This window comes from Amblyraja radiata, chromosome 15 (genome assembly GCF_010909765.2).
Source record: "Amblyraja radiata isolate CabotCenter1 chromosome 15, sAmbRad1.1.pri, whole genome shotgun sequence".
Taxonomy (NCBI): domain Eukaryota; kingdom Metazoa; phylum Chordata; class Chondrichthyes; order Rajiformes; family Rajidae; genus Amblyraja; species Amblyraja radiata.
In genome coordinates, this window is record NC_045970.1 from 38,317,178 (window position 1) to 38,338,749 (window position 21,572).

General features: G+C 42.0%; 1 protein-coding gene across 1 annotated transcript; it reads right to left on the reverse strand.

The window, feature by feature from the left end:
• Positions 1–2,203: 2,203 nt before the first annotated feature.
• On the reverse strand, positions 2,204–10,354 carry pgam1 (phosphoglycerate mutase 1). The gene is made up of 3 exons (XM_033034105.1): positions 9,525–10,354; positions 5,056–5,236; positions 2,204–3,620 (listed from the first exon to the last, which is right to left on the reverse strand). Exons 1-3 carry the CDS (start codon positions 9,936–9,938, stop codon positions 3,451–3,453), a joined length of 765 nt encoding a protein of 254 aa, XP_032889996.1. The 5' UTR covers positions 9,939–10,354; the 3' UTR covers positions 2,204–3,450.
• Positions 10,355–21,572: the final 11,218 nt, after the last annotated feature.

The window sequence follows — 21,572 nt, forward strand, 5'->3', positions numbered from 1 at the left end:
AATCAGCTGCGTCTGAATGCCCAACGCCGTCCTCCAATCAACGACGCCTGCCTCTCCTGCCTCCTCCAATTAGCTGCTTGCAATTCTCCGCCCTCACCAATCAACTGCGTCTGTCTCTCCCCCCTCCCCCCCAATCAGGAACGCCTGGTTTCCCAGCCTCCTCCAATCAGCTTCGTCGGACTCTCCCCGACTCCTCCAGCCTCGTCCAATTAACAGGCAGGCTGTGTAAGCGTCGTCCAATCAGATGCGTGCTGACGCCCACACGTGCCCAATAGGCTTCGGGAAGGTTGTAGGTTCCACCAATCACGTCTGAAGAAGGGTCTCGACCCGAGACGTTGTCTATCTATCTTCACCCCAATGTGTTAATTGTTTCGTTTAGAGATACAACGCGGAAACGGGCCCTTCGGCACCGAGTCAGCGCCGACCAGTGGATATTTTTAAGGCAGAGATAGATAGATAGATTCTTGATTAGTCCGGGTGTCAGAGGTTATGGGGCGAAAGTACGAGAATGGGGTTAGGAGGGAGAGATAAATCAGCCACGAAGGAATGGCGGTGTAGACTTGATGTTCAAAAGGGAACTGCAGATGCTGGAATATCGAGGGTACACAAAATTGCTGGGGAAACTCAGCGGGTGCAGCAGCATCTATGGAGCGAAGGAAATAGGCGACGTTTCGGGCCGAACCCCTTCTTCAGAGTCTGAAGAAGGGTTTCGGCCCGAAACGTCGCCTATTTCCTTCGCTCCATAGATGCTGCTGCACCCGCTGAGTTTCCCCAGCAATTTTGTGTACCGGCGGTGTAGACTTGATGGGCCAAATGGCCAAATGCTATTCCTATTCCTTAGGGACTATCCTGCAGAAGGGATAATTTACACTTATACCAAGCCAATTAACCTACATATCTGTACATCTTTGGAGTGCGGGAGGAAACCGAAGATCTCGGAGGAAATGCACGCGGTCACGGGTGAAGAACATGCAACTCCATACAGACAGCACCCGTAGTCAGGATCGAACCCGGGTCTTTGGCGCTATAAGGCAGCAACTCTACTGCTGCGCCACCCTGCCGCTCAGACACCTTTGATTCCAGAACCAGGGGCCACAGTTTAAGAATAAGGGGTAGGCCATTTAGAACTGAGATGAGGAAAAACTTTTTCACCCAGAGGGTTGTGAATTTGTGGAATTCCTTGGTACCACCAGCAAAATCTCTGTAAACTTCACCCAACACATTTGCAGTGTCATATGGAGACACGAGGAACTGCAGATGCTGGTTTACAAAAAAGACACAAAGCGCTGGAGTAACTCAGCAGGTCAGGGAGTTTTTCTTGAGAACATGGAAAGGTGACGTTTTGGCTCGGGACCCTTCTTCAGACTGACTACGGCGGGAGGGAAGGCAGGAAGAAAGCTGGAAGAGAGGAGGGCAGGACAAAACGTGGCAGGTAATAGGTGGTGCCGCGTGGCAGACTGGTGCCGTGCCTATCCCCCGATAGCAGGTCCTGCTCGCCCGCCGCGGAGACGGGTAACCTGTCCACAATGGTTCTTTATTATCACATGAACAGGTACAGTGAAATTATTATTTTTTGCATATAGTTCAGTGAAGTATTGCTGTACACAAGCAAAAAATCTCAGATTTGTTTTAATTTTTTTTAGAGATACAGCGTGGAAATAGGCCCTTCGGCCCACCGAGTCCTCGCTGACCAACAGTCACTACACTCGTTCTATTCTACACACTATGAACAATTTGCAGAAGATAATTAACCTACAAACCTGCACGTCTTTGGGATGTGGAAGGAAAACAGAGCATGATGAGGAAATCCACGCGGTCACAGATAGAGCATGCAAATTCCGTACATGAGGCCAGGCGCCGACGCCACAAAATGGTCAACCCCAACAGCAACTCACTCCCCAATCCAATGGCCAAAGACAACTTCACCTTTGACTTTGACTTTGAGGGACTGACTGTCACAGATAGGCCTAGTCAGCTACAGCAGGAGATGCAACCAGACTTTAGAGATGCAGCACAGAAACATGCCATTCGGCCCAACGAGTTTGTGCCGACCAGCGATCACCCCAAACGCTAGCATTATCCTACACACTAGAGACAATTTTTACCTAAGCCAATTAACCAACAAATCAGCACATCTTTGGAGTGTGGGAGGAAACTGGAAAACCTGGACAATACCCACAGGGAAAACGTACAAACTCTGTACACGCAGCGCCTGTAGTCCAGATCAAACCTGGGTCTCTGTGCTGCAAGGCAGCAACTCTACCGCTGCGCCAATGTGCCGCCCCAAGAAGCACAGATGAACATTCCCCACCTCATGCAGGACAATGTCAAAGCCCCAGCACCATCTCTCGCCGATGCACGGGTGCCAACTCTACTCTTCCCTTGTCAAGGTGAACGGGACTAATGATCTTGTTGGCGATCTTGATGCATCATCTTGATCCAAAGTGTTCTTATGCCCCAACAATTAAAATGGCCAAGCCTGTACATACTAATGGCGGTGCAGGCTCGAAGGGCCGAATGGCCTACTCCTGCACCTATTTTCTATGTTTCTAAGTTCAATGCAGCTTGTGATCATTTTTTGTACATATAAAACTTCTTAAACACCATTATCGTATCTGCCTTCATGACCACCCCTGGCAGTGCGTTCCAAGCACCTACCTCCCTCTGCCCCATGCATCTCCTTAAAATTTTGCCCCTCTCACCTTAAAGCTGTGCCCTCTAATATTTGATTTGTTTCCATGTTGGGAAAAAGGTTTAGACAGTCTACCCTATCTATGCCTCTCATAATTTTATATACCTGTCAGGTCATATGCTCCAACAGACAAAGGAGAAGGGAGGACAAAGAGGAGAAGCCAAAATGAGAGAGAGAAGACATGGAAAAGGGCATAGAGGACACATCAAGCCAGCTCACCAAACACTGGATATGGTGATTCAAGACAATACAACTGTGAGCTAGGCATAAGAAACTGCAGATGCTGGAGTCTTGCATAAAACACAAAATACTGGGATAATGAAGCGGGTCAGGCAACATCTTTGGAGTATATGATCCATTACCATAAGACCATTGGAGCAAAATTAGGCAATTCAGCCCATCGAGTCTGCTCTGCCATTCGATCATGGCTGATCCATTTTCCTGCCTTCTCCCCATAACCTTTGACGCCTTTCCTAATCAATAACCTGCCAACATCTGCTTTAGAAATATCCAATGACTTGGCCTCCACTATCATCTGTGTACTTCAGACTCTGAAGATAGGTCCTGACCCAAAACGTTGCCTATCCATGTCCTCCAGATGTGCTGCCTGACCCACCAAATTACTCCAGCACTTTGTGTTCTAAAACAAAGGAGCTATGTGGTCTCATGGTTTTGCAGAACCATTTATAGAATATTTTTGAGAAGCTGTACGGTGGGGTTCTACTGATCTTTCTACACAGCTCTCTCTGTGCCGAGCTTCATTTCTTAGCTTTGCCCTGGGCTGCTACGGCAGCCATGGCTGCCTGCACGGTCTCCTCATCTCCCAGGAACTGCATGGGCTTGACTGGCTTCAGGTTCTTGTCGAGCTCGTACATGATGGGGATTCCCGTCGGAAGGTTCAGCTCCATGATGGCTTCCTCGGACATGCCTGCAGATCAAAGGGAAAGACCACGGCATCAGGAACAACCCTCCATTCACCTTCCCAAACCTGCCCTAGAGCCACACAGCATGGAAGCAGTCCATTCGGCCCCACGCATTCAAAATGTCCCATAGGGGCGGCATGGTGGCGCAGCGGTAGAGTTGCTGCATCACAGTGCCAGAAACCCGGGTTCGATCCTGACTATGGATGCTGTCTATACGGATAGAGTGTGGAAACAGGCCCTTCGGCCAACTGAGTCCACGCCAACCAGCGATCACCCCGTACATTAGCACTATCATACACACTAGAAACAATTTATAATTTTACCGTAACCAATTAACTTATAAACATGTACATATTTGGAGTGCTCGAGGAAACCGGAGCATCCAGAGAAAACACACGTGGTCACAGGGAGAACGTACAAACTCCGTACGGACAGCACTTTTAGACAGGATCCAACCTGGGTCGACCGCTGCGCCACTACGCTGCCTGAGTTACTCCAGCATTTTGTGTCCCCAGCACAGTGGCCTTGAATAAGGGTTGAAAAGAATGCGGCAACTCGCAAACTACAAAGAGCTTTAAGAACTTTTCACATGGAGAAAGTTATAGATTTTCATTGTTATTTTTTGCACCGGGAATTGCTCCTGACATCAGGCTGATGCAGTCTTGTCCTAGAAGAAACTCCACAGAGGAAATAGTTTGTCTATGTCTTTTGAATCATTCAGTTACCTCAAAGGACCTCAGGTGGATCACTGCTTAATCTTCTAGACTTAAGGCAATTTATATCCTCATTAAATAATTATTTAATCTAATCGTGCATTCCTCCAAGGAGAATATGTCCTTGTCGTAATCCAACACCCATACACTCAATGCACTATAAATGGCCTTAGTTTAGTTTAGAGATACAGCACAGATGTAGTATGTCCTCGCCGACCATCGATCACCCATCAACGCTAGTTAATTGTAAGCAAAAATGTGTTAATGTGCAGAACCGCACCAGCACCAGTGTGAAGCCCTGCATTTTTGGGAAGTCAAACTAGGGCAGGACTTTCACAGTGAATGGCAGGCCCCTGAAAGTGTTGTCGAGCAGGTACACTGTTCCCTGTAAGTGGCGTCACAGGTAGATAGGATGATCAAGAAGGCTTTTGGTATACTGGCCTTCATCTGGAGAACATGGATAGGCGATGTTTTGGGTTGAAACCCTATAATCAGTCTGAAGAAGGGTTACCATAGCGCCACCTCCCATGTTCTCCAAAGATGCTGTCTGATCTGCTGAGTGTTTTGTCAGCATTTAAAAGACACTTGGACAGGTACATGGTTAGGAAAGGTTTAGGGGAATATGACCCAAACGCAGGCAGGTGGGTCTGGCTTAGATGGGACATGTTGGCCAGCATGGAGTGGTTGGGCCGAACAGCCTGTCATGCTATACGACTCCGTGACTCACCTTCCAGGTGTTTGACGATTCCTCGCAGGCTGTTGCCGTGAGCTGCGATCAGCACCCGCTTCCCGGCTTTAATCTGCGGCACGATCTCCTCCTCCCAGAAGGGCAGGGCACGGGCAATGGTGTCCTTCAGACTCTCGCAGGAAGGCAACTGCTCCTCCGACAGGTCAGTGTAGCGACGGTCCTGAAAGAACAGACATTACTTCAGTCTCAAGTTCAGACACAACTTCAGACTCGAGAACCACGCACGGTTCGGGCACGTTATTGCTGTACCTTTCCTGATTTACTTTTTGATCAAGCGGAAAACTTTAGCGTCATGAGATATTCTGTATTCAGCACCTTGGATAGCACCACAGTCATGCCCCGAAACGTCACCTATCAATGTTCTCCAGAGATGCTGCCTGACCTGCTGAATTACTTCAGCGCTTTGTATTGTTTGCCGATCACCCCCCCCCCCCCCCATCTGTGTCCACCTATTACCATCAATCACATCAGTCTGAAGAAGGTTCCCAACCCAAAACACCACCTGTCCATTATATCCAGGCATGATGCCTGACCAGCTAAATTACTCCAACATTTGTGTCTTTTTTGCCTATCAAAACCCCTCATCACTGTCCGCCTATTACCATCTACTACAACAGTACGAAGAGTGTTCCCAATCCAAATCATCACACATCCATTTTGTCCAGAGATGCTGCCTGACCCGCTGAGTTACTCTACTAATTTGTCTATCCACCTATTACTTGCCATGCTTTGTCCTGCCTCTCCTCTCTTCCAGATTTATTTCCCTCCTCTAGAATCAGTCTGAAGCAGTATCTTCTGTAAGAAGGAACTGCAGATGCTGGTTTAAACCGAAGATAGACGCAAAAAGCTGAAGAAACTCAGCGGGACAGGCAGCATCTCTGGAGAGAAGGAATGGGTGACGTTTCGGGCCGGGACCCCTCTTCAGAGTGGTATCAAGAAGTATCTTGATTGGAAATGTCATCCATACGTCCTCCAGAAATGCTGCCTGATCCACTGAGTTACTCCAGCACTTTGTGTTTTTCGTCAAGATTCCAGTATCTGCAGTTTCTTAACACTGTATCACCATAACACAGAGAGAAGATGTGGGATATATTAGATGATTCCTCATCCGTTTTTACTGAGGAGATGATCATGGAGGTTAAGGAGTTGAGACATACGAGTTCTGATGTCCAGCATCATCTGCTTAGGCTGGCTTTACCGATGAAGCTCTATTACACTTGCTGTCTCGATCTTTTACCCCTAGGGGCCACATCAGTGTGTTTGATCCCTTTTCACGTTGTCTCGGCAAGTCCACCAACATAATCAAGGAACACTCACCCCGGTCACTCCCTCTTCTTCCTTCTCCCATCATGCAAGAGGTACAGAAGTGTGAAAACGCACACCTCCACATTCAGGGACAGTTTCCTCCCAGCTGTTATCAGGCAACTCAACCATCCTATCAACTAGAGAGTGGACGATCTACCTTATTGGAGACCCTCGGACTTTCTTTTAGCAGACTTTACTGAACGTATTTTGCGCTAAATGCTATATCCTTTATCTTGTATTTTCTACACTGTGGATGGCCTAATTGTAATCATATAGTCTTTTCACTGACTGGATAGCACGCAACCAAAAACCTTTTCACTGTACCTGGTACACGTGACAATAAGCTAACTATCAAACTATTTTTTTCTATATATTTAAGAATCTATTTTCCCACCAAACCCTAAGATTATCTCCTGTGCCCATGGGAGGGTGATGTTGAGGCTATGAAGATGACACCTCATTGTTGTTTTCATGCATGTACATAAATAGTGTGGATAAATCTGTGGATGGGGACACAGGACCTGCAGCTGCTGGAATCATAAGCAAAATACAAAGTGCTGGAGGAACTCAGTGGCTCAGGCAGCATCTATGGAGGGAATGGACTTGTAAAGTTTCAAGTCAGGACCTTCTTCAGACTGATCAGTCTGAAGAAGAATCTGTCTGAAGAATGGTCCCAGCTCGAAACAGCATCTTTGTCCAATCCTTCCACAGATACTGCCTGACTCATGGAGTCATAGAGTTATGCAGTGTGGAAACAGGACCTTCGACCCAGCTTGCCCATGCCGACCAACATGCCCCATCTATGCTTGTCCTGCCTGCCCGCACATGGCTCATATCCCTCTAAGTCTAAACCTATTCATTCCATATACCTGTCCAAATGTCTCTTAAATATAATGATAATTCCAACCTCAACTACTTCCTCCAGCAGCATGTTCCATGTACCCGCCACCCTTTGTGTAAAAAAGTTACCCCTCAGGTTCCTAATAATTATTTTCCCTCTCACCTTAAACCTATATCCTCTGGTTCTCAATTCCCCTACTCTGGGCAAAATTCTGTGCATATACCCGATCTTTTCCTCTCATGATTTTGTAACCTCAATAAGATCACCCCTCGTGTGTTTTGCTATATAAAACTGTTTCTGCAATACAGTGTCTGTTTATAATTTACAGGTTAATACATACACGGAGGTACTGAACAATTAATGCTTACGTTTGATTGACATTTGAGTGAAGGTGCTCTCTGATGCATGAACATTGATTCTCTTGCTTATTATGATGCAAGCAGACACCTCTAAACGCAGGAGATAGATACAAGGTCCTGTAATAACGCAGCAGATCAGGCAGCATCTCTGAAGAGGCCAGCACCCGTAGTCAGGATCGAAGCTGGGCCTCTGGCGCTGTAAGGCAGCAACTCTACCGCTGCACCATTGTGCCACCTCTATTTATTTTTTTTACCACTTTTTCTGCATGAATTTACTGATTTAACACACTAACAAAATAATGATGTTTAATTAAAATTGATGTGGATCCATAATTATGAATCTAACCTATACATTTAATGCATGCACAGCTTAATATTACCAGCATCCAGAGTACAAGCAAATCATTTTTGATTAAATTGCGGGAAATAACTGATGCATTTTACTTAATTGTGCTGCGCACGCAGAAATATTATTTTATTGAATTGATTGAAAATTATCAATAAAGCAATATTATCTTCATGTACATGGTCAATTTAATGTTACTAATATCCAGAGTTGTTCAATTTAAAAAAATTGCAATGCTGTGATATAACTACTGTATTTTACTTAACTGTGCATATATAATTGTTGTAGATGAAATATATCAATTTAATACAGCAATATTTCTACATGTACGTGCACAATTTAATATTACCAGCATCCAGAGTAGATCATTTTTTTAAATTACAATGCTATGGAAATTATGCATTTTTTAAAATTGCACTGCTATATGATATAACTACTGCATTTTACTTAACTGTGCATGCATAATTGTTGTATATGAAAGGTATCAATTCAATAAAACAACGTTTCTCCATATACATGAACAATTTAATATTTAGGAAAGAACTGCAGATGCTGGTTTAAATCGAAAGTAGACACAAAATGCTGGCGTAACTAAGCGGGTCGGGCAGCATCTCTGGAGAGAATGAACGGGTGACGTTTCAGATCGAGTTCCTTCTTCAGACTGATCAGTGAAAAAGAGCTTCATCGGTAAAGTCAGCGTAAGCAGATGATGCTGGACATCAGAACTCGTATGTCTCAACTCCATGATGCTGCCTGACCCGCTGATCAGTCTGAAGAAGGGTGTCGACTCGCAACGTCACCCATTCCTTCTCTCCAGAGATGCTGCCTGAGCTGCTGAGTAACTCCAGCATTTTGTGTCTACCAACAATTTAATGTGACCAGCATCCAGAGTACACCAATGTTAAAAAATTCAATTCTTATGGGATATAACTGAATATTAGTGATGCATTTTACTTAACTGTGCAAATGTAATTGTTGTACATTAAAGATAACAATTCAATAAAACATCATTTAGCATGTACAAGCAGCTTAATGAATTTACCAACATCCAAAGTGCAATTGAACTATTATCTTTCATGTACAAGAATTAAATTTGTACAGTTAAGTCAACTGAGTGTAGGTGGCGCATTTTACTTAACTGAGCAAATGTAATGCGATAAATATTCTTTTAGATGTTATTATGATTAAATAGTTGACATGGATAAAATCTAATCATTGATTTAAAAAAATCGACGCAAATAAATTTTATGCACAGATTATTGTATGGATACAACTGGATATGTGATGCGTTTTATCATGCAGAAATATGGTTTTAGATGCTACTATGTTTAATATTTGATATGGATAAAATCTAAGAATTGATTTAAAAAATCAGTGCAAATTGTTATGCAGATTATTGTATGGACATAACTGAATATAGGTGACGCATTTTACTAAACTCGGCGAATATAATGCAGACATATTGTTTAATGATGTTTAATATTTGATAAGAAAAAATCTGATAATTGTTTTGTTTTTTAAATCAATGTAATTTGTTAGTATGCACTGATTATATTGAACATAGATATATTTCTAGTGAGGTGCGTATGTATTTGACCTTGCTGATGATGGCATAGTAGTCGTGGTCGGCTTCCATGGGAGGAGGGGGAACATCGAAGGATCTCCTCCAGATCTTGACCTGCTGCTCCCCGTGTTTGGCCGCGGTCTCCGCCTTGTTGAGGCCGGTCAGTCCCCCGTAGTGCCTCTCGTTGAGCCGCCAGCTCTTCACCACAGGCAGCCACATCTGGTCCAGCCCCTCCAGCACGGCCCACAGGGTGCGGATGGCCCTCTTCAGCACCGACGTGTAACACAGGTCGAACTGGTAGCCGGCGTCGCTCAGAGCCTCGCCCCCCCTGCTCGCCTCCCGCATCCCCGTCTGGGACAGGTCGGCATCGAACCAGCCGCAGAAGCGGTTCTCCTCGTTCCAAGTGCTCTCCCCGTGTCTGATCAGCACCAGCCGGTGAGCCGCCATCTCTAGCAGGGGATTACAGCGGATCCCTCTCTCTGCTCTCCTCTCTGCTGTCCCTCACTCTCCTGCTCTCTGCTCTTCCCCTCTCCACTCTTCCTCTCTGCTGTTCCTCCCTCCCCTCTATCCTCTTCCCCTCTCTGCTGTTCTGCTACCTCTTCGCTGTTCTCTCTGCCCTCTTCTCTTATGTTCTTCTCTGTTCTTCCCTCCTATTTTCCTGCCTTGCTAGGATCTCCCCTCTTCGTCTCTCTATTTTCCCCACTCTGTCTTCCCTGTGTCTCAATGCTATACCTCTATCCCTCTGCTCTGTCCTTCCCAATGCTATTCCCTCTCCTCTCCTCTCCTGTCTTCCTTGCTCCTCCCTTCTTTCTCTATGTACACCCCTTGCCCCTCGCTGTTCCTCCACCCTCTAGATGTCTCCTAGCACGTAACGGCGGCGGGATGACCTTCAGCGACAGAACTCGAGGGCGACGCCTATGTTTTAGCTCACAGCTGGATTGGATTTTAGTTCAGAAAGAGTTTAGTTTGTATGTCGCGACGTGGAAGCAATACAATTCATGCTTGCTGCATTTGTGCAATAAAACGCAGGTCCATTATTGCAAATCACGCACATCATATCTAATTTGTTTTTATTCAATAAATTAATAACCATAAAACTAGTGCAAACCACACACCCCCTCCCCTCAAAAAATTATACAGTGCAATGAAGGACAATCCATAGATGAAATGTCCTGACCCATAAAGTCACCTATCTATTTCGCAAGTGTCTCGACCGGAAACGGCACACATTCCTTCTCTCCTGAGATACTGCCTGTCCCGCTGAGTTACTCCAGCATTTTGTGTCTATCCTCCACAGATGCTGCCTGACATAGTACAGCACATTAACAGGCCCTTCATCCAACTCAGTAACCTGTACCTGCCTTCTCTCCATACCCCCTGATCCCTTTAGCCACAAGGGCCACATCTAACTCCCTCTTAAATATAGCCAATGAACTGGCCTCAACTACCTTCTGTGGCAGAGAATTCCAGAGATTCACCACTCTCTGTGTGAAAAATGTTTTTCTCATCTTTGATAAATGTTTATATTATACAAAACTAATATTTCAATTTGAGACTACTAATTATACCATTAATGGAATATAATCAATATTTCTTTCCCCCCACAAATTGTATGCATCGAATTGGAAACTTTCCTTTCAAGGAAAGCACGGAGCTAGTATTTTTATAAACCAAAAGCTACGGAAGTCCATAGATGCTTAGCCACATTAGGGTGGCTATCACTAACTGCACTAATTGTAGTTGTAGTTGCTTTTCTTTTTTACTTTCCACACTTTACTAACCCTATTAGCTATCACCTTTTTTTATCTTATATCACATTATATTTTGTATTTGGAATGGAATTGCATATTTTATTTAAGGAGATACGTTCGGATGGAAAACAGACGTGACCTAAAATTCATCTACCTGAAGTTCAAGTATAAGGTAGGGTTGAGTGTGCTGAATCATCTGCTCTACCACTTAATCACAAGATGCAAGACATGAATATAAAAATTGGGGGTGAGGGAATTAAATTCTGTAGTTGGAATGTTAAGGGAATTAATGAACCTATCAAGAGAGGCAAAGTGTTAGCTCATTTAAAATCATTGAAAACAGATATAATATTCCTCCAGGAGACACATCTTAAAAAGGAAGCACAATACAGACTGAAAGTAAAATGGATTGCTAAAGCGTACCATTCTTCATTCTCACATAAATCAAGAGGTGTTGCAATATTAATTCGTAAAGGTATACCCTTTAAACATATATCAACGATAGAAGACATTGAAGGCAGATATATTATAATAATAGGGGAGTTACACTTAAAAAAGGTGACTCTCCTCAATGTGTATGGACCAAATTTTGATAGCCCTCTGTTTTTTAAGAGAATTCTTAACAATATCCCGGAAGGTACACAACAAAACTTAATAATCGGTGGAGATTTAAATTGTACATTGGATGCTTGTTTGGATAGATCATCAACTCAAAGAAAACTAAAATCTCGATCAAGTGAATTTTTAAATTCATACATTAATACTACTAATATTAAGGACGTTTGGAGAATTGAAAATCCATCGGGCCGAGAATATTCATTTTACTCACCAGTACATAAAACTTACTCAAGGATAGACTATTTTTTAGTAGATTCAAAACTTATCCCATTCACCTATAACTCACAATAACTCACATAACATCATAATCTCAGACCACGCCCCATTAACATTTATGATCAAAGTAAACGGAATGGCAGAGACACAGTCACAATGGAGATTTAATCCCCAAATCTTAAAAGATAAGTCATGTAATGAATATCTAGTAAAACAGATTAAAATGTTTTTTGAGGCTAACGATAGCCCTGAAATCTCTGCCTCCCTTCTTTGGGAAACATTTAAAGCATTTGTACGAGGAGCATTAATTTCTTCCCAATCATTTTTTAATAAAGAGAATAGGGCCAAACAACAGAAACTGGAAATGGAAATAAAGCAATTAGACACAGAAAATGCAGCAGCACCATCCACGATAAAACACAATAAAATTGCAGTATTGAAATATAAATTAAACAAGATTTATTCAGACCAAGTTATAAAACTTTATCAACATACAAAACAATTAAATTTTGAATTTGGTGACAAACCACAAAAACTATTAGCGCGTCAACTTCGCAAATTGGACGGGGAAAAAACAATATACAAAATTAGAACAGATAAGGGAGAAACATTAACACTGCCTAAAGATATTAATGATAGATTTCTACAATACTACCAAAAATTGTATTCATCTAAAATAACAGAACAATCAACGGGAATGGAAAATTTTTTACAGAATTGTAAGTTTGCGGGTCTAGATCAGAAAGAGAGAGAATTGCTAGGGGCTGAAATTACGATAAAAGACATTGAAGAATCAATAAAGTCCTTAAAAAACGGAAAGTCGGCAGGACCCGATGGTCTAAATTCGGAATTTTATAAAAAAAATTATGATTTGCTTTCCCCACGCCTACAGACAATGTACAAATACGCATATACTCAACAGAAACTCCCAGAAACTCTAAATGAATCTACAATCATACTTATACCAAAAACGGACAAGGATCTTGAAGACCCAGGTTCATACAGAGCTATAGCCCTCTTAAATACTGATCAGAAAATATTAACTAAGATTCTATCTAATAGATTGAGCTTAGTGATCAGCAAATTAATACATCCCGACCAAACAGGGTTTATCCCCAAACGATATTCATTTTTTAATCTGAGAAGATTATTTAATATTATATACTCCAATAGAATCCCTAACGCAGAGCTAGCAATTATCTCGTTAGATGCTGAAAAAGCATTTGACCAGGTAGAATGGCCATATTTATTTTCGGTGATGGAAAAATTTCAACTAGGAGAGAAGTACTGTACATGGGTTAAATTGTTATATTCTAACCCAACAGCTAGAATATTAACAAACAAAATGTTATCAACTAAATTTAATCTCTCTAGAGGCTGTAGACAAGGATGCTCACTATCCCCACTATTATTTGCTCTTGCAATCGAACCCCTAGCAGAAAGCGTTAGAAACCATCCAGGAATATTTGGATACAATACTAGAGACACAATGAATAAAATCTCCTTATATGCAGATGATATACTAATATATATTACAAAATTAGAAACTAGTATTCCAAACCTATTAAATCTAATAACTCAATTTGGTCAGTTTTCGGGATATAGAATCAATTGGAATAAAAGCGAAATCATGCCAATGACAAAATTCAATTTACATACAATACAACAATCCCCTTTTAAAATAGTTAAAGATAAATTTAAATACTTAGGAATCTATGTAACTAAGACATATACCTCTTTATTTAAACTAAATTTCCCACCCTTACTGAATAAACTACATAAGAATATTCAATACTGGAAAACACTCCGCATTTCAATGCTTGGGAGAATTAATGCTATAAAAATGATTTTTTTACCGCAACTGCTGTACCTACTTCAATTAATTCCGATATATATCCCAAAAACTTTTTTCAAAAAAGTCGATTCCATTGTTACAAGTTTTGTCTGGGATTATAAGAATCATAGAATAAGTAAAAAACATTTATGTAAATCAAAGATAAATGGAGGTCTGGCTTTGCCAAATTTCTTATTTTATTTTTGGGCAGTCCATATTAAAAACATGAATTTTTGGCTGGAAGAAATGGATCAACAACCAGATTGGCTAATGATGGAAAAGGAAGACTGTCTACCTTTTGAAATTGGACCGATCATATTTGCCCCCACAAATCTGCACAAAAAAACCTATAAAGAAAACCCCATAATACATAGTGGAATACGAATTTGGAAACAAATAAAAAAAGATTTAAAATTGAATAATATACCACTCTGCCTTCCCATTGTAAATAATCCTTTATTCAAATCATCCTTTATGGACAAAGGTTTCACACAATGGAAAAATCATGGAATCAAAAATATAGGACATCTTTATGGGAAAGGTACTTTTCTTTCATTTCAAGAGTTACAACTGAATTATGGACTGCACTCAAATAATTTCTTCAGATATCTACAAATTAGAGATTATGTTAAATCTAATACACAAGTTTACAGGAATAGGGAATCAGAAATTCTTGATGAATGTCTGAACAAGCATCCTAATACTGAAAAACTAATAGCTTATATTTATAACACCCTACTAAATAACGAGGTTAAACGAAGTTTACAACAAATACATCAATGTTCATTAAATGCCAGACATACATTAATACAATTCAAGGTCTTACATAGACTACACTTCTCTAAAATAAAACTAAATAGAATCTTCCCACAAATCTCTCCTATTTGTGATAAATGTCTACATTTAGAGGCTAATTTAACACATACGTTTGCAAACTGTATAAAACTTAAACATTTCTGGACAGATATTTTTGAAATAACTTCAGAAGTTATTAATACAAAACTGGACCCAGACACAAAATTAATAATACTTGGAATATCAGAACAAAGCTTAACACTCACAACAAACCAAAGAAACTTCCTCAATTACAGTATAATAACCGGAAAAAAATTAATATTAAAATTTTGGAAAGGCCCTACAACCCCCACAATTAAAATGTGGATTACGGAAATGTCGGAGACCCTATACTTAGAAAGAATTAGACTTGTCTTAATGGACAAACAAGATCTTTTCCATAAAATTTGGGCTCCATTCATTAACTATCTGAAGGGATAGATTGGCACAGCACGAGGACCCAGCTGAAACTTGAACTCAGGAACAGATGAAAAGCTATACTTTATAACCTACGAACCTATCTCCATTGATGTATTACAGGTAACCCATTCCACCTCTCTTGTTTTTCTGTTGTGTTTTTCTTTTTCTTTTTTTTTTTTGCTTTCTTTTTTATTTGTAACTTTCTACCCTCTCTTTTTCTCGCTTTCTATAAAAAATAAAAATACTAGAAGCAGAAGTAATTGATAATGGAAAATTTTAATAATGTATGACTGATGTATATGAAAAGTTTTTTTTTTTACTATAATATGTAACTACATTTTATAATATGTCTACTTCTAATAAATAAATAAATAAATAAAAAGAAAAATGTTTTTCTCATCTCGGTCCTAAAAGATTTCCCCCTTATCCTTAAACTGTGACCCCTTGTTCTGGATTTCCCCAACATCGGGAACAATCTTCCTGCATCTAGCCTGTCCAACCCCTTAAGAATTTTGTAAGTTTCTATAAGATCCCCCCTCAATCTTCTAAATTCTAGCGAGTACAAGCCGAGTCTATCCAGTCTTTCTTCATATGAAAGTCCTGATATCCCAGGAATCAGTCTGGTGAACCTTCTCTGTACTCCCTCTATGGCAAGAATGTCTTTCCTCAGATTAGGAGACCAAAACTGTACGCAATACTCCAGGTGTGGTCTCACCAAAACCCTGTACAACTACAATAGAACCTCCCTGCTCCTATACTCAAATCCTTTTGCTATGAATGCTAGCATACCATTCGCTTTCATCACTGCCTGCTGCACCTGCATGCCTACTTTCAATGACTGGTGTACCATGACACCCAGGTCTCGTTGCATCTCCCCTTTTCCTAATCGGCCACCATTCAGATAACAGTTTACTTTCCTGTTTTTGCCACCAAAGTGAATAACCTATAATTTATCCACATTATACTGCATCTGCCATGCATTTGCCCACTCACCCAGCCTATCAAAGTCACCTTGCAGCCTCCTAGCATCCTCCTCACAGCTAACATTGCCCCCCAGCTTCGTGTCATCCGCAAACTTGGAAATGTTGCATTCAATTCCCTCGTCCAAATCATTAATGTATATTGTAAATAGCTGGGGTCCCAGCACTGAGCCTTGCCATTGTGAAAATGACCCGTTTACTCCTACTCTTTGCTTCCTGTCTGCCAGCCAGTTCTCTATCCACATCAATACTGAACCCCCAATACCGTGTGCTTTAAGTTTGTATACTAATCTCTTATGTAGGACCTTGTCGAAAGCCTTCTGAAAGTCCAGATATAACACATCCACTGGTTCTCCCTTATCCACTCTATTAGTTACATCCTCGAAAATTCTATAAGATTCGTCAGACATGATTTACCTTTCATAAATCCATGCTGACTTTGTCCAATGATTTCACCACTTTCCAAATGTGCTGCTATCCCATCTTTAATAACTGATTCTAGCAGTTTCCCCACTACCGACGTTAGACTAACTGGTCTGTAATTCCCCGTTTTCTCTCTCCCTCCCTCCCTTTTTAAAAAGTGAGGTTACATTAGCTACACTCCAATCCTCAGGAACTACTCCAGAATCTAAAGAGTTTTGAAAAATTATCACTAATGCATCCACTATTACTGCAGCTACTTCCTTAAGTACTCTGGGATGCAGCCTATCTGGCCCTGGGGATTTATCAGCCTTTAATCCATTCAATTTACCTAACACGACTTCCCGGCTAACCTGGATTTCACTCAGTTCCTCCATCTCATTTGACCCCCGGTCCCCTGCTATTTCCGGCAGATTATTTATGTCTTCCTTAGTGAAGACAGAACCAAAGTAGTTATTCAATTGGTCTGCCGTTCTTGTTCCCCATGAACAATTCACCTGTTTCTGACTGCAAGGGACCTACATTTGTTTTAACTAAACTTTTTCTCTTCACATGTCTATAAAAACTTTTGCAGTCAGTTTTTATGTTCCCTGCCAGTTTTCATTCATAATCTATTTTCCCTTTCCTAATTAAACACTTGCCCTCCTCTGCTGGACTCTGAATTTCTCCCAGTCCTCTGGTAGGCTGCTTTTTCTGGCTAATTTGTATGCTTCATCTTTTGTTTTGATACTATCCCTGATTTCCCTTGTTATCCATGGATTCACTACCTTCCCTGATTTATTATTTTGCCAAACTGGGATGAACAATTGTTGTAGTTCATCCATGCAGTCTTTAAATGCCTTCCATTGCATATCCACCGTCAACCCTTTAAGAATCAATTGCCAGTCTATCTTGGCCAATTCACGTCTCATACCCTCAAAGTTATCTTTCTTTAAGTTCAGGACCCTTGTTTCTGAATTAACAATGTCACTCTCCATCCTAATGAAGAACTCAACCATATTATGGTCACTCTTACCCAAGGGGCCACGCACAACAAGACTGCTAACTAACCCTTCCTCATTACTCAATACCCAGTCTAGAATAGCCTGCTCTCTCGTTGGTTTCTCTACATGTTGGTTTAGAAAACTATCCCGCATACATTCCAAAAAATCCTCTTCCACAGTACCCTTGCCAATTTGATTCACCCAATCTATATGTAGATTGAAGTCACCCATTATAACTGTTTTACCTTTGTTGCAAGCATTTCTAATTTCCTGTTTGATGCCATCCCCAACTCCACTACTACTGTTAGGTGGCCTGTACACAACTCCCTCTAGCGTTTTCTGCCCCTTAGTGTTTCGCAGCTCTACCCATATCGATTCCACAAGTGTAATCCATATCATTTCATTTCCTGCATCTCGATCTGCCTATCTAAAAGCCTCATAAACAGTACTATCGTATCTGCCTCCACCATCACCCCTGGCAGTGCGTTCCAGACACTCACCACCCTCTGGGAAAACTTGCCCCGCGTATATTGCCAATGTACAGAAGAAGGCCATGTCAGGAACACCAGATGCAGTACATGAGGTTAGAGGAGGTGCACATGAACCTCTGTCTCACCTGGAAATAATGCTGGGGTCTCTGGATGGAGGTGTGGGAGGAGGTATAGGGATAGGTGGTACATAACATAGAAATATAGAAACATAGAGAATAGGTGCAGGAGGAGGCCATTTGGCCCTTCGAGCCTGCACCGCCATTCATTGTGATCATGGCTGATCATCCACAATCAGTAACTCGTGCCTGCCTTCTCCCCATAACCCTTGATTCTGCAAGCCCCAAGAGCTCTACCTACTTTCTTTTAAATTCATCCAGTGAATTGGCCTCTACTGCCTTCTGTGGCAGAGAATTCCACAAATTCACAACTCTCTGAGTGAAAAAGTTTTTTCTCATCTCAGTTTCAAAAGGCCACCGCTTTAATCTTAGACTGTGGCCCCTGGTTCAGGACTCCCCCAACATTGGGAACATTTTTCATGCATGTAGCTTGTCCAGTTTATAATTGTATAAGTTTCTATAAGATACCCCCTCATCCTTCCAAATTCCAGTGAATACAAGCCCAGTCTTTCCAATTTTTCCTCATATAACAGTCCCGCCATCCCGGGGGTTAACCTCATGAACCTACTCTGCACTGCCTCAATAGCAAGGATGTCCTTCCTCAACTTAGGAGATCAAAACTGCACACAATATTCCAGATGTGGTCTCACCAGGGCCCAGTACAATTTTAGTTTAGAGATACAACATGGAAACATTCCCTTCAACCTACCGAGTCCACACTGACCATCAATCACCCATTCACACCAGTTCTATGTTATCTCACTTTCTCATCCACTCCCTACACACTGGGAACAATGTAGAGGCCAATAAACCGATAAACCCGGAAGTTTTTGGAATGTGGGAGGAAACCGGAGCACCTGGAGAAAACCCATGCGGTTATAGGGAGAACGTGCAAACTCCGTACAGACAGCATCAAGAGTCAGGATCAAACCCGGGTCTCAGATGCTGGAAAGCAGCACCTCTACCGCTGCATCAATGTGCCGTCCATTGGAAAGTTACTCTGACAATTTGTGTTTTGCTCAAAATGCCAGCACCTGCAGTCCCCTTTGTCTCCATATTATTTAATCTGCGTCCTGTGTGCATTGTGATGTTGCTTTTAACTCAAGGCTGGAAATGAAAGGGTGCCTATTTATGAATGCTGCAGCTTTGTCAAACTCTGACAGACGAGATTGCATCTTTTCATTGTGGCCATGAATGGAATCAGGTGCAGAAGTTCAATGATTCAGCGGTGTTTTATTTGTCATGTATGCAACTGCACAGTGAAATTCTTTTTGCATATATTACACATGCAGGCACCGCCATTTTTGGCACCATTATTCATAATCTAAAGTCCGGCTGGCCCGCGCGCTCAATGCACTGCAGCAGTTCCCGCCAACCAACGTCCCGCTCCGCTCCCAGCCATCTTTGTGTCCCGGGAACACCTCCTGCAGCTGACCTTGAAGGTGCTGGAGGCATTACCCTGGTTCACCCTCCTACTGGCCCTGGCTCCTCACGTTCGACGTCTCCAGCTCTCTCCCGGTTCTGCGGGCAGATCTCGACGAGACTTTGCACCTTCCGGGCAGGCACCGGGGTGACACTGTGTGGAGGAGTGTTCACCATGGGACAGACACAGGCTGGAAACAACACACCTTTCCTGCACAAACCTTTGAAATCACATCTTTATTTTCCCCCCCGAAACAAATCCGCAAGATATAAATATTGTACTGCCTCCAGCAAACAATAACAAAATGCCCAACTATTGCCATCATTAGTGCAAATTATGATGGAAAACTAACCTATTGAGACAGAAATTTAAAGCTGTAAATCCACATAAATCTGCAGCCTCTGCAATTGAACCGTAATTCCACATGTATAATACTATCATAAAATAACGTGAACTGGTAACACATGTATTAATATATTAATGTATGTATTAATATGTATTAACATGTGATGCACGTGTATAATGCGTTCATAAACTAACGAGTAAACTGATACTTCATGTATCATACATGTATTCATATATTAATGTATATTAATAAGTATTAGCACGTATTAACGCCACATGTATAATGCACATAAAATAACTAGTAAATTGGTTTTAATGTATTTATGTATTAACATGTGTTAACATATATTAACATGTATTAATGTGTATTAATTCCACATGTATAATCTATATTACTAAAAGTCTAAGCTTGACCACTTCCTGTTGTTCTGTATATTGATTTTAGAAAAAACACTGCCTCTTATGGCTGTGATTTTTGGCCATCTTACTCAGAGTCCCTCTCCGCTGGGTAGGACAAGAGGATTTTTCCCATCGATGAAAAAATTAAAGAGTTATTGGTGTTTAAAAAATGTTGAGATTCTCTCTCCTAAGGCCACGCCCCTTCCGGAGGGACTATAAAACTCGGAAGTGTTGAGTGCCTCAGTCAGTCTCTGCAAGATGGGGGAGGGAGAGGTCATGACTCTCTGTCTTTAGTGGCCTTGGTAGAGAGGTGGAATATTGCTTTGGGGGACTAGCGCTCCCGTGTGAACATAGGACCCAACGGGTTCCACTTAGTCTAGCATGCTCATAAAATAACTAGTAAACTGGTACCATATACCATGCTTAATACTAATCTATTAAACTCTTTGACTTTGTTATGGTGAAACGGGCTGGAACAGAACAAAGGGATAACACAAATGAACAACTCAACTTAAGAAGACAAGAAAACAGGAGCCGGCCATTTGACCTCTCAAGCCCAGCCCACCATTATATATGACTGATCTGCCGCAGTTCTCAACTCCAAATTTCCCCTCAGGTTTAGTTTAGAGATGCAGCATTGAAACAGGCCCTTCGGCCCACCGAATCCATGTCGACAATTGATCACTCATTCACACTGGTTCCATGTTTTCCCACTTCCACTCCCTACATACTCGGGGCAATTTTACAAAGGGCCAATTAACCTACAAACCCACACGTCTTTGGGTTGTAGGAGAAAGCTGGAGTGCCCGGAGGAAACCCACGCTGTCACAGGGAGAACATACAAACTCCACACAGGCAGCATCCAAGGTCAGGGTCGAACCAGCGTAGCTGGCAATGTGAGGCAGTGGCTCTACCAGCTGCGCCACCGTGTTGCCTGTATATAGATTATTTTTTAATTTTATCCCTCTCACCTGTGCCCTCCTTTACCCCCTCTAGGTAAAAGACCGTGTGCATTCACTGTATCTATCCTCCTCATTGTTTTATACACCTCTGTAGATCACCCCTCATCATCTTGTGAGGACGTAGGTTTCAGATTCATAAGGATGTTGCAAGGACCCAAGGACCTGAGCAGGGAGAGGTTGGGCAGGCTAGGACTTAATTCCTGGGAGCGCAGGAGGGTGAGGAGTGATATTATAGAGGTGTACAAGATCGTGAGAGGAATATATAAGGTGATGGCAGTCTTTTTTCCCC